The sequence below is a fragment of the Microcaecilia unicolor genome, chromosome 2, assembly GCF_901765095.1.
Source record: "Microcaecilia unicolor chromosome 2, aMicUni1.1, whole genome shotgun sequence".
NCBI lineage: Eukaryota > Metazoa > Chordata > Amphibia > Gymnophiona > Siphonopidae > Microcaecilia > Microcaecilia unicolor.
In genome coordinates, this window is record NC_044032.1 from 486,873,538 (window position 1) to 486,892,644 (window position 19,107).

A 19,107-nucleotide genomic window follows, 5' to 3' on the forward strand; every position below is an offset into this window, starting at 1 on the left:
TATTAACACCATACCTGCAGAGAAGTGAATTCTTTGGAATTGTTTATTGACATGTGAAATTACTTTAAGACATTAGATGATATTCTATGAGTTATATGGTAGGCATGGTGGACTCAGTGCAATGATGATGGGAGGAGTGCATTACTAAGGAGTTGATCCTACAATGATTATCTTATAATGCACTTGGTCTGAGCACTATCTATTATAATAGGTTTTTGTTAGCATTTATTTGATTTGTGATTTGGGTATTGTTCTTGGCCATACTCAGTTTTGAATCTAGCTCAATACAAACTGACTTCAGTTTTTAGCCTCAGTTCTAGCTGAAGAAAGGACTTTGAGATTTTACCAATGTATACGCAGGTCACAGAAGCTATGGCCACACCAATATTTTTTTAACCACATTATCAGCAACTAAAGAGATTGATAGTGGGAGGTGGGCAGGGACAGAGCTTGATTTGTTGGCCCTCCCAAAGAAAAAGATGTTCTACGGCCTTGCCGTTTCAATGGTAGTGTGCATGTCCCCTTACAAATTTTGGAGGCAGCAAGGGATGTAGGTAGATGAATGTGGACTTTCTAATTTGGAAGATCTGGGAAAAATTAGTGGGAGAGTTGTGTGGCAAAGAAATGAGCATGTAGTACACTGAATAAACTGAGGCTGCCCATAATTTGTATGTTTCTGCTTGTGCTAAGGAATGTTTTCTTATTACATAAAATTTCTGTTGCCAAGTAACAGACTGACATTGGGAGCTTCTCTGTAGCCAAATAACTACCTGTACAGGGTGAGACAAAAGAAAATTAATCCCTAGAGTTTTTTTGTCATTTTCTCTAAGCAACTGCTTTGAATTTCAATGAAAAATGTTACTACTACTACTATAAATCACTTCTATAGTGCTACCAGTCGTACGCAGCGCTATACAATTGAACATGAAAAAGAAAGACAGACCCTGCTCAAAAGAGCTTACAATCTAAATCAGGACAAACAGACAGAACCAAAAAGGATAAGGGAACGACAGACAGAAGGACACATAAGGATAAGATAAAAGTTACAAGTCAGGAGTCGAAAGCAGCATCAAACAGGTAGGCCTTTAGCCTGGATTTGAAGGCAGCCAGGGATGGAGCTAGACGTAATGGCTCAGGAAGCCTATTCCAGGCATAAGGTGCGTCGAGATAGAAGAAGCGGAGTCTGGAGTTAGCAATGGAGGAGAAGGGCGCAACTAGGAGAGATTTGCCTAGCGAACGGAGTTCTAGGGAAGGAGTGTAGGGAGAGATGAGGGTGGAGAGGTAGTGAGGGGCTGCAGAGTGACTGCACTTATAGGTCAATAAGAGGAACTTGAATTGTATACGGAAACGGATAGGGAGCCAGTGAAGTGATTTCAGGAGAGGGCTGATATGGGCATAACGACTTTGGCGAAATATTAGTCGTGCGGCAGAGTTTTGAACAGATTGAAGAGGAGAGAGATGGCTGAGTGGAAGACCTTAGTCATCACACGTACGTATTACTATTAAACAATTTTAATTATCTTAAGCTATGTTAATGTTACTGATATTTTAGCATTACTACATAGAGACATATTTTCAAAGCACTTAGCCTTCCAAAGTTCCATAGGTTTCTATGGAACTTTGGAAGACTAAGTGCTTTGAAAATATGCCTCACAGTGATTTTTGTATGTTAAAAATGTTCAAGCTAAAACACAGTAAAATAAATTTGTGATAAAACAGTGGGCTTCTGAACTTATGAACTGTATTGTTTTGTTGATGACATGTATTTCTCCTGGTTGTTTTGCTGATATGTGTTTCTTCTGGTTGGCCAGCAGGTGGCTATTGTCCATTTTTTTTAAAGCTATACCAGAAGAGACAGTTTTCTTTTTCCCGCCTGTGAGTTAATTTGTCAGTCTCAGTTTGGAAGTAGAAGGAGAAAGGCCTCGCCTACTGAGACACTGTACATAAGTACATAAGTACATAAGTAGTGCCATACTGGGAAAGACCAAAGGTCCATCTAGCCCAGCATCCTGTCACCGACAGTGGCCAATCCAGGTCAAGGGCACCTGGCACGCTCCCCAAACGTAAAAACATTCCAGACAAGTTATACCTAAAAATGAGGAATTTTTCCAGTCCATTTAATAGCGGTCTATGGACTTGTCCTTTAGGAATCTATCTAACCCCTTTTTAAACTCCGTCAAGCTAACCGCCCGTACCACGTTCTCCGGCAATGAATTCCAGAGTCTAATTACACGTTGGGTGAAGAAAAATTTTCTCCGATTCGTTTTAAATTTACCACACTGTAGCTTCAACTCATGCCCTCTAGTCCTAGTATTTTTGGATAGCGTGAACAGTCGCTTCACATCCACCCGATCCATTCCACTCATTATTTTATACACTTCTATCATATCTCCCCTCAGCCGTCTCTTCTCCAAGCTGAAAAGCCCTAGCCTTCTCAGCCTCTCTTCATAGGAAAGTCGTCCCATCCCCACTATCATTTTCGTCGCCCTTCGCTGTACCTTTTCCAATTCTACTATATCTTTTTGAGATACGGAGACCAGTACTGAACACAATACTCCAGGTGCGGTCGCACCATGGAGCGATACAACGGCATTATAACATCCGCACACCTGGACTCCATACCCTTCTTAATAACACCCAACATTCTATTCGCTTTCCTAGCCGCAGCAGCACACTGAGCAGAAGGTTTCAGCGTATCATCGACGACGACACCCAGATCCCTTTCTTGATCCGTAACTCCTAACGCGGAACCTTGCAAGACGTAGCTATAATTCGGGTTCCTCTTACCCACATGCATCACTTTGCACTTGTCAACATTGAACTTCATCTGCCACTTGCACGCCCATTCTCCCAGTCTCGCAAGGTCCTCCTGTAATCGTTCACATTCCTCCTGCGACTTGACGACCCTGAATAATTTTGTGTCATCGGCGAATTTAATTACCTCACTAGTTATTCCCATCTCTAGGTCATTTATAAATACATTAAAAAGCAACGGACCCAGCACAGACCCCTGCGGGACCCCACTAACTACCCTCCTCCACTGAGAATACTGGCCACGCAATCCTACTCTCTGCTTCCTATCTTTCAACCAGTTCTTAATCCATAATAATACCCTACCTCCGATTCCATGACTCTGCAATTTCTTCAGGAGTCTTTCGTGCGGCACTTTGTCAAACGCCTTCTGAAAATCCAGATATACAATATCAACCGGCTCCCCATTGTCCACATGTTTGCTTACCCCCTCAAAAAAATGTGATCAGTTCTATTCTGTAACTTGTGAGCAACTATACTTCCTGTACTTCCCAGGCACTACACTCAGGTAGTGATAAAACGTTTAGATAGTTTTATAATTAACTAGCCGTTAAGCCCGTTAAAATGGGCGCGTATTGGAATGTTTTTTTTTCCCAAGGCCCCCCTCCCGTTGCAGCTGCAAGGCCCCCTGCCATCCTCCTTCCCTGCCAGCTCCCAGGCCCCCTCTGTCCCTCCCTCCCAGCTCCAAGGCTCCAGTCCTCCCCCCTTCCCAGCTGCAAGGCCCCCTGCCCGCCCTCCCTCCCAGTTCCAAGGCCCTCCCCCCAGCTCCCAAGGCCCTCCCCCCCAGCTCCCAAGGCCCCCTTCCCTCCCTCCAGTTCCAAGGCCCCCTGCTCTCCCTCACAACTGTAAGGGGCCCCATTCCCTCCCTCCCTCCCAGTTCCAAGGGCCCCCCCCCCCGTGCCTTCTTCCCAGCCAGCTGGAAGGCCCCCTTCAGTCCAGCCCTCCCAGCTCCAAGGCCCCCCCCTCCTTCTGAGACCTCCCATGTCCCCTCCCCCCCCCCCCAAGGTGGCCGCTCCCGCCCCCCCCCCACCCCGGAGTCGCCCCCTCCCCCCCTTCACCCGGCCCGGGCCCTCTCTTCGTTATTCAACTTACAGCAGCGCCAAAACAGCAGCAAGCTGCAGCTCCCATTGGCCTTCCTTCACTGCCTGTGCCTCGCCCTCTTGTGACGTCACGTCGGCGAGGGCGGGGCACAGGCAGGGAAGGAAGGCCGACGGGAGCTGAAGCTGAGCTGCTTGCTGCTGTTTCGGCGCTGCTGTAAGTTGAATAACGAAGAGAGGGCCCGGGCCGGGTGAAGGGGGGGTGGTGGCGACTCCGGGGGGGGGGGGGGGTCGGTAGCGGCTACCTTGGGGGGGGGAGCGGTAGCGACGTCAGCGGTTCCCTCCCTCCCCTTCCGCGCAGTTTCCCTCTCTGTCCCGCCCCCCTCGCCCCGTCATCACGTCTTGACGCGGGGGCGGGACAGAGAGGGAAGTCTCTACTGCGCATTTGCAAGTGAGTACGGTCACTTGCCTTTTATATGTTTGATTCTATTTCAGTTACCTGTTATTGTGTGCTGTTTTCCCCATCAGTTTTATAGTTCACTGTTCAATATTTTAATGACAATAAACCTCTTTTAGTTTATTGCCTCTGCTTGTTTGGACTGACAAAGAATCCTGGTGGTTTGTGGTTTGGTTCTGTGAGTGCTTTCTGGGAACTATGGGACCCCTGGGAGTGTGGCCCCAGTATCCTAGAAATCAATGGAGAATAATTTGAGAGCAGGAGACTCTCCCAGAGGCGGTTTGGACCCAGTCAGTGGCAGGAGGGTGCTAGTGTACAGCACAAGCGGCAGGTGGACCTGAGCTGTGTTGGGGATAGACCCTCCAGGTGACCACAGGGTTAGCCCCAGGTGGGTGACTAGGCATTTCATCACAAAAGTAATTCAAAACAATACAATTAATTTATCAGATAAGTAAATGATGAAAGTGTCCACCCCAGCTTTAACACAGACCTTCAGTTGCTTGGGAAGTTCTTAACAGATTGGTCCCTGTGGCAGGCTGTCCCAGATCAAGTGGAGGAGTGGCCTAATGGTTAGTGCAACAGGCTTTGACCCTGGCTGCCTGGGTTTGATTTCCACTGCAGCTCCTTGTGACCTTGGGCAAGTCACTTAACCCTTCATTGCCCCGGGTACAAATCTTACATTGGGGAGCCCTCTAGGGACAGAGACAATACCTGTATATAATGTGTACAGCGCGGTATACGTCTAGTAACGCTACAGAAATGATTAATAGTAGTAGTAGATCATCTGCAGCGCTTCTTGACTGATGATTGTTTGCGGTAATAGGTCGCCATCATTGCTCCCAAGACAAAAGTTTATGTCACAGTGACATCATTAACAGTAAAGCTGGTACTCTGCACCCCTCCAAACAAATAGTAGTTTTACAATGCAAACATTTTTGAATGTACAAAATTTCACATTGAAATTCCCAGTGGTTGATGAGAAAACAGCAAAAAAAACTCTAAATGGTTATTTTTGCCACATCCTGTACATCAGACTAAACATTGATCTGTCATACTCAAATTTAAATTATTTCTATTTTGTACTGTTGATGCCCATTTATGATTATGTTACTGTATTATAGTAAATATTACTGTTCTCAGTTTTCTAGAAGGAAAAATTAATTCTTACCTGATAGCTTTCTTTCCATTAGTCCCAATAGATCAATCCAGAGACTTGTAAGTCGTGTCCCTCTACCAGCAGGTGGCAACAGAGAGAAAACCTCTAAGGTTTGCTATATGTGGACCTGTGCAGCCAACTGAACCTCAGAATGAACGATACCAATCCAGAGACTTGTGGGATGCACCCAAGCAGTCCTCAAGTAGGGCAGGACACCCCCAACCCGGCAGAAATCACCATCGAGCCAAACACCGCATCTTGACGAACTGCCACATCCACCCGATAATGACAAGTGAATGTATGGACCGAAGCCCATGTAGCTGCCCTGCAGATATCTTCCAGAGAAACCAAACGGGACTCTGCATAGGAGGAAGCTTGAGGTCGCGTAGAATGAGCACGAACTTGCAAAGGGCCTTGCTTGCCCAATGCCACGTATGCCGAAGAGAAGGCCTCCCGCAACCAACGGGCTATGGTGTCCTTGGACGCCATATGACCCTTCATACTGCCTCCAAAAAGGAAGAGATGGTCAGAAAGATGAAATTCATTCGTTATCTCCAAATACCTGAGAAGAGCCCGTCTCGTGTTGAGACAGCGAAGCGCCCGGAATTGCTCAGGGTAATCTTCCCGGTGGAAGGCCGGCAAATGCAGGGACTGCCCCAAGTGGAAACGAGAAACCACCTTGGGCAAAAACGAAGGAACTGTCCTAATCGATACCCCCACCTCCGTTAAACACAGGAAGGGGTCTCTGCAAGAAAGGGCCTGCAACTCTGAAATTCTCCGAGCGGAAGTAATGGCTACCAGGAAAATCGCCTTCAAGGTGAGATCCTTAATCGTAACCCCGATAAGGGTTCGAAAGGAGGACGCTGAAGCGTTTTGAGAACTAGATTAAGGTTCCAGGATAGCAGAACTGGTACGTGAGGATGCAAATGATTTACGCCCCTCAAGAAATGAACCACATCCGAGTGGGAGGCGATGGACGTCCCCTGAAGCCGGCCTCTAAAACATGCCAGAGCTCCCACTTGCACCTTAAGAGAACTCAACGAGAATGATTTTTATACAGCCTCCTGAAGAAACGCGAGGATAACCGATACTGAAGCCGAAGCCGCTGAGAATCCCGAACTTGCATACCACGAATCGAAGGTACGCCACACCTAAGTATAAGCTATTGAGGTGTATCTTTTCTGAGCCTACAGCATCGTAGCGATAACTGCGTCCGGATATCCTTTTCTTCTCAACCTCGCCCTTTCAAGGGCCAGGCCGTAAGACCAAAGGGGGAGGGATCCTCAATTGTGACTGGCCCCTGCAGCAGGAGACCATCCTGTGTCGGTAGCAGAAAAGGACGATCGAACAGAAGCCTGATCACATCTGCGTACCAGGGTCGTCTGGGCCAATCCAGGGCCACTAGGATCACTCGACCAGGATAGCTGGCAATGCGAGTCAGTAACCTGCCCACCATTGACAACGGGGGAAAGGCATAGAGCAGGCCCCTGGGCCAAGGTTGAAGAAGGGCATTGATGCCTTCTGAGCCCAGCTCTCATCCCCTGCTGAAGAAACGGGGAACCTTCACATTGAATGCACTGGCCATTATGTCCATCTCTGGCATCCCCCAACGGGCAGTTATCTGATCGAAGGCCAGAGGGGAGAGCGTCCACTCCCCCGGCTCCAACTGGTGGCGACAGCGAAAGTCCGCTTGCACATTCTGTGACCCCACTATATGAGCTGCTGTCAAGAACGAGAGATGAGTCTCTGCCCAACAGCAGATCAGAGCCGCCTCGTGCGCTAGGGGTGCACTCCTGGTGCCCCCCTGATGGTTTAAATCGTCGACCACTGTCGCATTGTCCGAAAGAACTCGAACTGGGAAACTGCGGAGAAGAGACAGAGACTCTCGAAGGGCCAGACGAATCGCCCGTAACTCCAAGCGGTTGATGACGCCTCAGTTGAAGTCCAAACTCCCTGGGCCGTCTGTTGCAGGCAATGAGCCCCCCAGCCAGACAGTGACACATCCGTGGTCACTATCTTCCAGTCCGGGGTTGCCAGAGGAATGCCCGACACCAGATTCTTTTGAATGAACCACCAGTGCATGATTGTGTGAAGACGGGCCGAACATGGCACCTGAACCTCGTAATCCTCCAAGAGCGGAGACCAACGGCTCAGCAGGTGCCACTGGAGAGGGCACATGTGAGCTCTGGCCTACTTTACCACGTCCAAGGTGGAGGCCATAGAACCCAGAATTTGTACATAGTCCCAAGTCTGCGGGTTCGGAGTTTGAAACAGTGCTCGTAACTAAGCCTGTAACCACTGTGCTCGAGCTGAAGGAAGAGAAACTATCCCTGTTTGGGTATCAAAGCACACCCCCAAGTATTCCAGCGTTTGGTAAGGCATTAGGCTGCACTTCGGGAAGTTGATCACCCAACCAAGCGACTGAAGCAACCCGACCACTGTGTCCGTTGCCCGCCGACTCTCATCGAAAGAAGATGCCCGCACAAGCCAGTCGTCTAGAAAGGGATGGACCTGAATCCTTTCCTTCCTGAGATAGGCTGTCACTACTACCAGGACCTTGGAAAAGGTCCGAGGCGCTGTGGCTAGGCTGAAGGACATCGCTTTGAATTGAAAATGACGACCGATCACTGCAAAGCGAAGAAAGCGCCTGAGGGGAGACCAGATTGGAATGTGTAAATAGGCCTCCTTGAGATCGAGAGAGGTCAAAAACTCCCCTGGCTGTACCGCTGCGATCACCTATCGGAAGGTTTCCACGCGGAAAAGCCGAACCCATAAGGACCTGTTGATGAACTTGAGATCTAAGACGGGTCCCCAAGAACCGCCGTTTTTTGGCACTACAAAATAAATGGAGTATCGACCGCACCCTCTTTCTGCTAGGGGTACAGGCTGGACGGAACCCAGTCGTTGTAAGTTGAGGAGGGTGTGTCGAACAGCCCGCATCTTGGTGGGACATTTACAAGGAGATTCCAGAAAAGAGTCTATTATCGGACGAGCCAATTCTAACTTGTAGCCGTCTCTGATAACCTCCAAGACCCATTCGTCGGATGTTACCCTGGTCCACTCCACCAGGAATAGGGACAGTCTGCCCACAATAACCGGCTGGATATGGACCAGGCCCCATCATTGGGCGGACCTGGCTGCGGGCTGGTTTCTGTTACTGGAAAGGAAGGCCCACTCCCTACACCTGCTAGATAAAGAGAATACTAAGGTTCAGTTGGCTGCACAGGTCCACATATAGCAAACCTCAGAGGTTCTCTCTATCTCCACCTGCTGGCAGAGGGACACAACCCACAAATCTCTGGATTGATCTGTGGGATGCCAAGGAAAAGCTTGTTGGTAATTTTATCTTCATACTATTTACCTTGGCAACATTATCAATATCAATCTTGCCATCCTTGTTCTCATCTAAAGCTTCAGCAATCTTTTGTAATTTCTGTTCTGGAATCTTCTGGATTTGCCTCATCACACCAATAAGTTCACCGATGCTGATGAGATTCTCCCTAAAAGCAAAATACAAACATTCATATAAGTGAAACAATCTAGATAAGAGTTGATTAGTCTCGTTTAATTTGATCAGAATTTGATATACAAATTTTATAAATTTTGCATTTTAATTATTTTTTGCTGTGAACTTACCTGCATTTCGTAATGTTTTTCCATGATGAATCCTAGTAACAAATATGTTTTGGTCTACCCTCTTTTACATCTTCATTCTGTGGTTTCATTTAAGAATAACTGGTGCCATTCTGCCACAGAGAAATGATCTATCAAGCCCAGCATACTGCATCTGACATTGACCAAGCCAGGTCACTTGAAGTCCACTGAAGAGATCCATTCCCTATTACTCATCCCCACAGGTAGCTATCTTCAAGTCTACCTAGCTAATAACTAAGTGGACTCCCAAAAACATGCCCAAACTATTTCTAAACCCAGATATACTACTACCTTTGACTACTTTCCCTGACAACAAATTCTACCGTTTAAATGTGTGATGACTAAAAAAAATTCTCTCCCCAAATTGTTTTAAATCTTTGATAAGTTTGATGTAGTGTTCCCAAGCCCTAGTACTACAAAAAGGCATACAACCATTAACTTGTTCCATTCCACTTATGATTTTATTGACCTCTATCATATCCCTTTCTAAGTAGTTTCTTCTCTAAGCTGAAGCCCTTACCCATTAGGTCATTCTTCAAAACACAGCCATTTCATACCCTTCATTTTGTTTCTCTTCTCTGTAGCATTTTTAAAAAAAGTTTTAGTGTATGTATTGCAATAGGATGGCCCTACACACAATGCTCAAGGTGCAGTCAGACCATTTTCTATTTGTTTCTAAAAATTACTGAAATTACCAGAAAGACATCAAATAAATGTCCAGGAGTAGGTTTCCAACGCACTTTCCACATAGCCGAGATCTGTTGACCCAGGGCCTGCCAGAATGCTGATACTTCGTGACATTGCCAGAACATGTGGCCCAGGGAGGTTTCCCCCCCCCCCCCCATGGCACACTTGGGACAATCATCTGTCTCTCTCAAAGATGCTCTGAAGGCCCTGTGAGGCGAGATGTGTAGCCGGAGAATAAATTTATAGTTCAATTCCCACCAGGCTGCATTCGCAGTCACTTTGTGAATACTTTTAGGCAGTTCGTTGCTTGCTGCGGCTCCACTCGCCACTTTAATTCCTTGCTCCACAAGACACAGATAGGTGTGGTATCGAGTGGTTCTAAAGAGTCTCGTAGGCAGCTGTGAAAGTATTTCAATGAAGTTCTATGTTGTGCCTCCAAGTCCAGTAGCTCATCCTGTCTCTCCCAAACTCCCTGCCTCAGGGAGTCGGCAGGCAGGGACTGAATATAGTGTTTCATTTGAAAATAAGCAAAGTTATCACCTTGTTCAAGAGCATATTCCTCGCATAAAGCCTGAAAGGGTTTAATGGTCCCCTGCTCTGTCACTACCTGGAACAAATAATGGATCCCCCGGGCAGCCCATCTCCTCAGCAAGCGGGACGATTCTCCCTCTGGAAATGCCGGATTACCCTGAATCGGAAGCAAGGGCGACACCGAGTTGCTCCACTTGTGTTGCTCCACTTGTGTGTCTTGCAGAGCCATTGCCACGTTCTGCGTAGGGGAAGTAATATATATTTGTAGGGTCCCAGGGGGGTTAACTGGTCTGAGGGGGCATGTAGCCAATACGAAAAGTGGAGGGGTCCCATCAGTGTGGTTTCGATCCTTGTACATGAGAAGAATTCAGTAGATCGAAACCAGTCTGATATGTGTCGCAAACAACTTGCCATGGAAAGAAGTTTCAAATCTAGCAGCCCCAATCCCCCTTTCTCCCTTGGCCTCATGAGTTTTTGAATCCCAATGCGTGCTCTCTTTCCCTTCCATAAGAACCCGTTAAGCTGTTTCTGAAGCCATTTGTCCTCTTTATAACCCAACATAAGCGGAAGCATTTGCAACCAAAGTGAATTCTTACGGAGTTGGCCTTGCGACCTGACTCTGATGAATGTAGAAGGTATTCAAGCAGTTTTTGTACAGAGCAGGAAAAAGGATCTACACCCTTGCCCTTACATCAGATAGCAAACATATATTTATTAGGATTTATTTACCGCCTTCTTTGAGGGAATTCACTCAAGACGGTGTATAGTAAGACTAAATCAAACATGAGCAATAGACAATTACAGAAGTAAAAATATTCAAGTAACAATACAAAGTATTTAAACCATATAACTTCCTAGAGGAATTTCTCCTGGACACAAACAAGACCTAGGAGACCTCCTTTGGTAAATTCAGGGACTCCACTTCTAGCCTGTCAACATCCAAGCTGTGAGGACTAGACTGGAGATCAGGATGCAGAAGGCACTGCTCATTCTGAGTGATTGGTGGCAGGAAACATTCCAGTCTCCATGGGTCTGCAGAAGTTAGTTCAGAAGGAGAGGGAACTAAATCTATTTCGGCCAGTTAGGTGCAATCAGAATCATAATTCCTCAATTCTTCCAGAGTTTCAGGACAGTTGTTGCTAAAAGAGGTGTTGAAGGCTACGTGTACAGAGGCCCTGTTCTGAGGAAAAAGGCACCCGAGGCTAGTATGCCATGCAATCTCAGTTTGGAACAGAACTGAGGGACTTTCTTGTTGAGACAAGTAGCAAAGAAATCTATTCAGGGAGTTCTACACTCTTCAATGATCTTCCAGGCAACACCCATGTTCAGAGATCACTTGTGAGGTTACATTACCCGACTCAGGGCTAGATGTACTAAACCTTAACGACCCTTTAACGAAGAAATTTTCAACCGTAGCATGCATTAAAGGCCATTTTCCGATGATGCTAGCAGCTAATGAAAACGGAATGCAAACAAGTAACTACCATTCAAATGTGGACAATTCGGAATGCACTAACCATACCGACGATTGCAACGAATCATTTACCGTGATAAATTTAACGTCAGGTCAGACCTGTCGTTAAGGCCTGAGCTGTCATCTCCCCGTTTCCCCCTGCACCTTAAAATTCCAAGCTGGCATGTTGAAAAACAAAATAAACAACACAAACATGTGGCTCCCCGCTTCCCTCTGCACACAATAGAAATGAAACGAAAACAAAATCAAAAAAGGACCGGGAGGGGGCAAAGGCGCTCGTCAGGAGCGTCCTGTATGGACAGCCTTGGCTCCCCCCCCCCCCTGAGGTCGTCGCTGCTCCCAGCTTCTGCATGTATTAAATAAAAAATAAAAACAAAAAAACGTTTAGCAGCCCCGGTCCCCCCCCCTCCTCTCTCTGTTTTCTCCTTCTCCCACAGCTCCGCCTCCCGCCATCCTCCGCCCCGCCCCCCTGAGCTCGTCGCCGCCGCTCCCCCCCCCTCCGCTTTACTGGCCCGCGCAGCGCCTCTCACCTCTGTGTGAAGGCGCTGCACGGGCAAGAACAGCTGATCGGCTGCGCGGGCCGGTAAAGCGGAGGGGAGGTCCAGTAGAGGGGGGGAGCGGTGGCGGCGAGCTCAGAGGGGCGGGGCACGGAGGCGGAGGATGGCAGGAGGCGGAGCTGTGGAAGAAGGAGAAAAACAGAGAGAGGAAGGGAGGGGGACCGGGGCTGCTAAACTTTGGTTTTTTGTTTTTATTTTTTAATACATGCGGAAGCGGGGAGAAGCGGCGACCTCAGGGGGGGGGGGGGGGGGCAAGGGCGTCCATTCCACGTATCCACCACCCTCTTCGTGAAAAAATACTACCTGACATTACTCCTGAGTCTGCCCTTCTGCAACCTCAACTCATGTCCTCTAGTTCTACCACCTTCCCGTCTCCGGAAAATTTTCGTATGCAGTTTAATACCTTTCAAATATTTGAACGTCGGTATCATGTCACCCCTGTTTCTCCTTTCTTCCAAGGTATACGCTTTCATGTCGGCAAGTCTCTCCTTGTACGGTTTGCAACGCAAATTCCATACCATTTTCGTAGCTTTTCTTTGCACCGCTTACAGTCTTTTTACATCTTTAGCAAGATACGGCCTCCAAAACTGAACACAATACTCCGTGGGGACTCACCAACGACTTGTAGAGGGGCATTAACACCTCCTGCTGGTTATACCCCTTTCTATGAAGCCTAGCATCCTTCTAGCCACGGCTGTCGCCTTGTCACATTGTTCTTCACCTTCAGATCCTCCGACACCAACACCCCAAGGTCTCTCTCTTGAGTCGAGCTTGCTAACCTCTCCCCTCCTATTTGGTATCTCTTCTGGGTTTCTACACCCTAAATGCATCACTCTGCACTTCTTGGCATTAAATTTTAACTCAATATATTAGCTGCACCAGAAATTCCTACAAATATCTTGCATAATATATTTTTTTATTTGCAGTGCTCAGTATTTTACTGTAGTGCCTTATAACCATATGTTACGGAGTAAGCAAACAGTCACCAAACATCACAGCACTGGCCCTTCCTTCCTATCCAAACTTCAAGGCATTCAAATCTGTGCTATCATATGTAGTGATGTTTCTAATAAATGACTGCTTTTACTTATCTTAGCTGGTAAGAAAACTGTGCGGGCTGTTGCTGCTCCGTGTCACCCGTGATATAGTGCTTTGTGATTAAAAATCATACTCCATCGCTATGATTTTTAATCACAAAGCACTATATCATGGGTGACACGGAGCAGCAACAGCCCGCACAATTTTCTTACCAGCTAAGATAAGTAAAAGCAGTCATTTACTAGAAAGCGAATGCTACATACCTGTAGAAGGTATTCTCCGAGGACAGCAGGCTGATTGTTCTCACTGATGGGTGATGTCCACGGCAGCCCCTCCAATCGGAATCTTCACTAGCAAAAACCTTTGCTAGCCCTCGTGCGCCGATGCGCACCGCGCATGCGCGGCCGTCTTCCCGCCCAAAACCGGCTCGTGCCGGCCAGTCTCATATGTAGCAAGACAAAGAGAAGGGAAGACACAACTCCAAAAGGGGAGGCGGGCGGGTTTGTGAGAACAATCAGCCTGCTGTCCTCGGAGAATACCTTCTACAGGTATGTAGCATTCGCTTTCTCCGAGGACAAGCAGGCTGCTTGTTCTCACTGATGGGGTATCCCTAGCCCCCAGGCTCACTCAAAACAACAACCATGGTCAATTGGGCCTCACAACGGCGAGGACATAACTGAGATTGACCTAACAATTTATCCAACTAACTGAGAGTGCAGCCTGGAACAAAAAAAACATGGGCCTAGGGGGGTGAAGTTGGATTCTAAACCCCGAACAGATTCTGAAGCACAGACTGCCCTAACCGACTGTCGCGTCAGGCATCCTGCTGCAGGCAGTAATGAGATGTGAATGTGTGGACAGATGACCACGTCGCAGCTTTGCAAATCTCTTCAATAGTGGCTGACTTCAAGTGGGCTACCGACGCTGCCATGGCTCTAACATTATGAGCCGTGACATGACCCTCAAGAGCCAGCCCAGCCTGGGCGTAAGTGAAGGAAATGCAATCTGCTAGCCAATTGGATATGGTGCGTTTCCCCACAGCCACTCCCCTCCTGTTGGGATCAAAAGAAACAAACAATTGGGCGGACTGTCTGTTGGGCTGTGTCCGCTCCAGATAGAAGGCCAATGCTCTTTTGCAGTCCAATGTGTGCAGCTGACGTTCAGCAGGGCAGGAATGAGGACGGGGAAAGAATGTTGGCAAGACAATTGACTGGTTCAGATAGAACTCTGACACAACCTTTGGCAAGAACTTAGGGTGAGTGCGGAGGACTACTCTGTTATGATGAAATTTGGTGTAAGGGGCCTGGGCTACCAGGGCCTGAAGCTCACTGACTCTACGAGCTGAAGTAACTGCCACCAAGAAAATGACCTTCCAGGTCAAGTACTTCAGATGGCAGGAGTCCAGTGGCTCAAAAGGAGGTTTCATCAGCTGGGTGAGAACGACATTGAGATCCCATGACACTGTAGGAGGTTTGACAGGGGGCTTTGACAAAAGCAAACCTCTCATGAAGCGAACAACTAAAGGCTGTCCTGAGATCGGCTTACCTTCCACACGGTAATGGTATGCACTGATGCACTAAGGTGAACCCTTACAGAGTTGGTCTTGAGACCAGACTCAGACAAGTGCAGAAGGTATTCAAGCAGGGTCTGTGTAGGACAAGAGCGAGGATCTAGGGCCTTGCTGTCACACCAGACGGCAAACCTCCTCCACAGAAAGAAGTAACTCCTCTTAGTGGAATCTTTCCTGGAAGCAAGCAAGATGCGAGAGACACCCTCTGACAGACCCAAAGAGGCAAAGTCTACGCTCTGAACATCCAGGCCGTGAGAGCCAGGGACCGGAGGCTGGGATGTAGAAGCGCCCCTTCGTTCTGTGTGATGAGGGTCGGAAAACACTCCAATCTCCACGGTTCTTCGGAGGATAACTCCAGAAGAAGAGGGAACCAGATCTGACGCGGCCAAAAGGGAGCAATCAGAATCATGGTGCCTCGGTCTTGCTTGAGTTTCAACAAAGTCTTCCCGACCAGAGGTATGGGAGGATAAGCATACAGTAGACCTTTCCGCCAGTCCAGGAGGAAGGCATCCGATGCCAGTCTGCCGTGGGCCTGAAGCCTGGAACAGAACTGCGGGACCTTGTGGTTGGCTCGAGATGCGACGAGATCTACCAAGGGGGTGCCCCAAGCTTGGAAGGTCTGTCGCACCACTCGGGAGTTGAGCGACCACTCGTGAGGTTGCATTATCCTGCTCAACCTGTCGGCCAGACTGTTGTTTACGCCTGCCAGGTATGTGGCTTGGAGCACCATGCCGTGACGGCGAGCCCAGAGCCACATGCTGACGGCTTCCTGACACAGGGGGTGAGATCCGGTGCCCCCCTGCTTGTTGATGTAATACATGGCAACCTGGTTGTCTGCCTGAATTTGGATAATTTGGTGGGACAGCCGATCTCTGAAAGCCTTCAGAGCGTTCCAGACCGCTCGTAACTCCAGAAGATTGATCTGCAGATCGCGTTCCTGGAGGGACCAGCTTCCTTGGGTGTGAAGCCCATCGACATGAGCTCCCCACCCCAGGAGAGACGTATCAGTAGTCAGCACTTTTTGTGGCTGAGGAATTTGGAAAGGACGTCCCAGAGTCAAATTGGACCAAATCATCCACCAATACAGGGATTTGAGAAAACTTGTGGACAGGTGGATCACGTCTTCTAGATCCCCAGCCGCCTGAAACCACTGGGAAGCTAGGGTCCATTGAGCAGATCTCATGCGAAGGCGGGCCATGGGAGTCACATGAACTGTGGAGGCCATGTGGCCTAGCAATCTCAACATCTGCCGAGCTGTGATCTGCTGGGACGCTCGCACCCGCGAGACGAGGGACAAGTTGTTGGCTCTCGCCTCTGGGAGATAGGCACGAGCCGTCCGAGAATCCAGCAGAGCTCCTATGAATTCGAGTCTCTGCACTGGGAGAAGATGGGACTTTGGATAATTTATCACAAACCCCAATAGCTCCAGGAGGCGAATAGTCATCTGCATGGACTGTAGAGCTCCTGCCTCGGATGTGTTCTTCACCAGCCATTCGTCGAGATATGGGAACACATGCACTCCCAGTCTGCGAAGTGCCGCTGCTACCACAGCCAAGCACTTCGTGAACACTCTGGGCGCAGAGGCGAGCCCAAAGGGTAGCACACAGTACTGGAAGTGACGTGTGCCCAGCTGAAATCGACTCCCTCGGCGACCCAGAGCTCTCGGTGTCGATACGGGAAGGGGACCGGTGTCGATGCTTCTTCGACTTTTTGGAACGAAGCATGTCACCGGAGCTTCCCGGCACCGACGAAGAGGACGTAGAATCCAGCCGTCGCTTCCTCGGGGCCGAGGCTGAAGAAGGTCGGTCTCGGGGGGGCTGTACCGCAGGAGCCCTCAGGGTAGGGGGAGACCCACCCGAAGGCTCACCGCCACCAGCAGGGGAATGGACAGCCCTCACCTGCACTCCAGTCGAAGCACCACCGTCCGACGACATCAGCAGAAGTGGAGGTCCCGGTACCACCGACGCTGACGCAGCCTTCCGATGTTTCAGCCCCGATGCAGAGGGTCGATGCCTCGATGCACTCGCGGCCGAGGACGGAGGTCTAGACGCTGTCGACGTCGATGCACTCGATACTCCCGGTGCCGATGCCGACGAAGAGCCCGAGAACAAAACGTTCCACTGGGCCAATCTCGCTACCTGAGTCCGCTTTTGTAAAAGGGCGCACAGACTACAGGCCTGCGGGCGGTGCCCAGCCCCCAGACACTGAAGACACGACGCGTGCCTGTCAGTGAGCGAGATTACCCGGGCGCACTGGGTGCACTTCTTGAAGCCGCTGGGAGACTTCGATGACATGGGCGGAAAAATCACGCCGGCGAGATCAAAACTCGTGATTGCGTAAGGCACCAAAAAAGGGGGAGAAAAAATTCGACCTGAGGCCTCAAAAGGGCCTACCCCGAAGACGAAAAGAAACTTTCCGGGGCAAAAACTGGAAATAGAGGAAAGGGAAAAAGACCGAAAAGGTCTTCTTCCGAAATCCTTTTTTTTTTTTTTTTTTTTTAGCGAAAAGTCAAAAAAGACGCGCAAGGTCAACTTAAGGGGCGCGAACGGCGTAACACGACCGTACTGAGCGCGGACAAAAGAAGACTGGCCGGCACGAGCCGGTTTCAGGCGGGAAGACGGCCGCGCATGTGCGGTGCGCATCGGCGCGCGAGGGCTAGCAAAGGTTTTTGCTAGTGAAGATTCCGATTAGAGGGGCTGTCGTGGACGACACCCATCAGTGAGAACAAGCAGCCTGCTTGTCCTCAGAGAAACATCACTACATATGATAGCACAGATTTCAGTGCCTTGCAAGGGCCAGTGCTGTGATGTTTGGTGGCTGTTAACTTACTCCGTAACATACGGTTATAAGGCACTACAGTAATATACTGTTTCTCTTGGTTTTGTTTACTTTCCTCGGGTAAAGATCAGTCGCCATATTTATAGCAGCCTTTAGCTTTGACCGCTGATGTTCCACTTCTCCTACGCCTTCCCACTTCAACAGCTCCTTTTTCATGTATTTCCCCATTTTATCAAAATCAGTACATCTGAAATCCAATACTTTTAGTTTTGTGCATCCACACTGCGCCTTCGCCCTTATATCAAACCATATAGTGTGATGATCACTATTACATAGGTGGGCACCCACCTGGATATTAGAAACACTTCCTCCATTCGTGAGCACTAGATCCAGCATCGACCCTTCCCTCGTGGGTTCCGTCACCATTTGTCTGAGCAAGGCACTTTGACAGGCGTCCACAATCTCCCTACTTCTTTCCGATTCTGCAGACGGGATGTTCCAATCCACATCAGACAAGTTGAAATCTCCCAGCAGTAGCACCTCCCCTTTCATACCAATCTTTTGAATATTTTCTATCAGATCCTTGTCTAGCTTCTCTATTTGTGCCGGAGGTCTGTAGATAACCCCCAAGTGGATACAGGTTCCATCTTCTCTTTCCAGGATGATCCATAAAGCTTCTTCCTTTCCCCAGGTTCCCCGCATTTCAGCCACTCTGATATTATCTCTGACATACAGCGCCACTCCTCCACCTCTTTGGCCCTCTCTATCCTTTCTAAAAAGATTATAGTCCGGTATAGTCACATCTCATTTATGGGAATCACTGAACCACATCTCTGTACTAGCAACAATATCCAAGTTTTCTTCAAACATCAGGGCTTGCAAGTCTTGAACCTTTTTACCTAGACTGCGAGCATTTGTACTCATTGCTTTCCATCTACGTAGAAAATTTAGGTGGTTTTCTGTATTTAGAAGACCTTTCCCTCTGCCATCAAGTTTATTCTGGGGGTGACTTTCAGAATTCCCTTGCTTCCTTTTGTCACCCCCGCCTTCTAGTTTAAATGTCTAGAAACATACTGTCTGAATTTTTCCTCAAGGATCCTTTTTCCCATCACTGAAAGATGTAGCCCATCATTACAGTGCAGGCTGTTATTTTTCCATGTATTATCCCACACCCCTATGTGACTAAAACCTTCTTCTTTACACCAAGACTCAAGCCACTTACTGAACTCCACTGTTTTGCGTAGTCTTTCTTCTCCCTTCTCCCACGTGGGAATTACTTCAGAAAAAGCCACAGTCCAATCCAAAGATTTCAGTCCCTCCCCAAGCTTCTGGAACGCTCTCTGTGCTGTAAATTTGT

The 19,107-nt window shown here is 48.5% G+C and overlaps 1 protein-coding gene across 1 annotated transcript in view; it reads right to left on the reverse strand.

Annotated features, from left to right (window-relative positions):
• Window positions 1-19,107, reverse strand: part of LETM1 (leucine zipper and EF-hand containing transmembrane protein 1) — a 289,282-nt gene that overhangs the window by 29,798 nt on the left and 240,377 nt on the right. Inside the window, 1 exon segment of the mRNA XM_030191105.1 lies at window positions 8,823-8,961. Within this exon segment, the coding sequence (XP_030046965.1) occupies window positions 8,823-8,961 (139 nt within the window).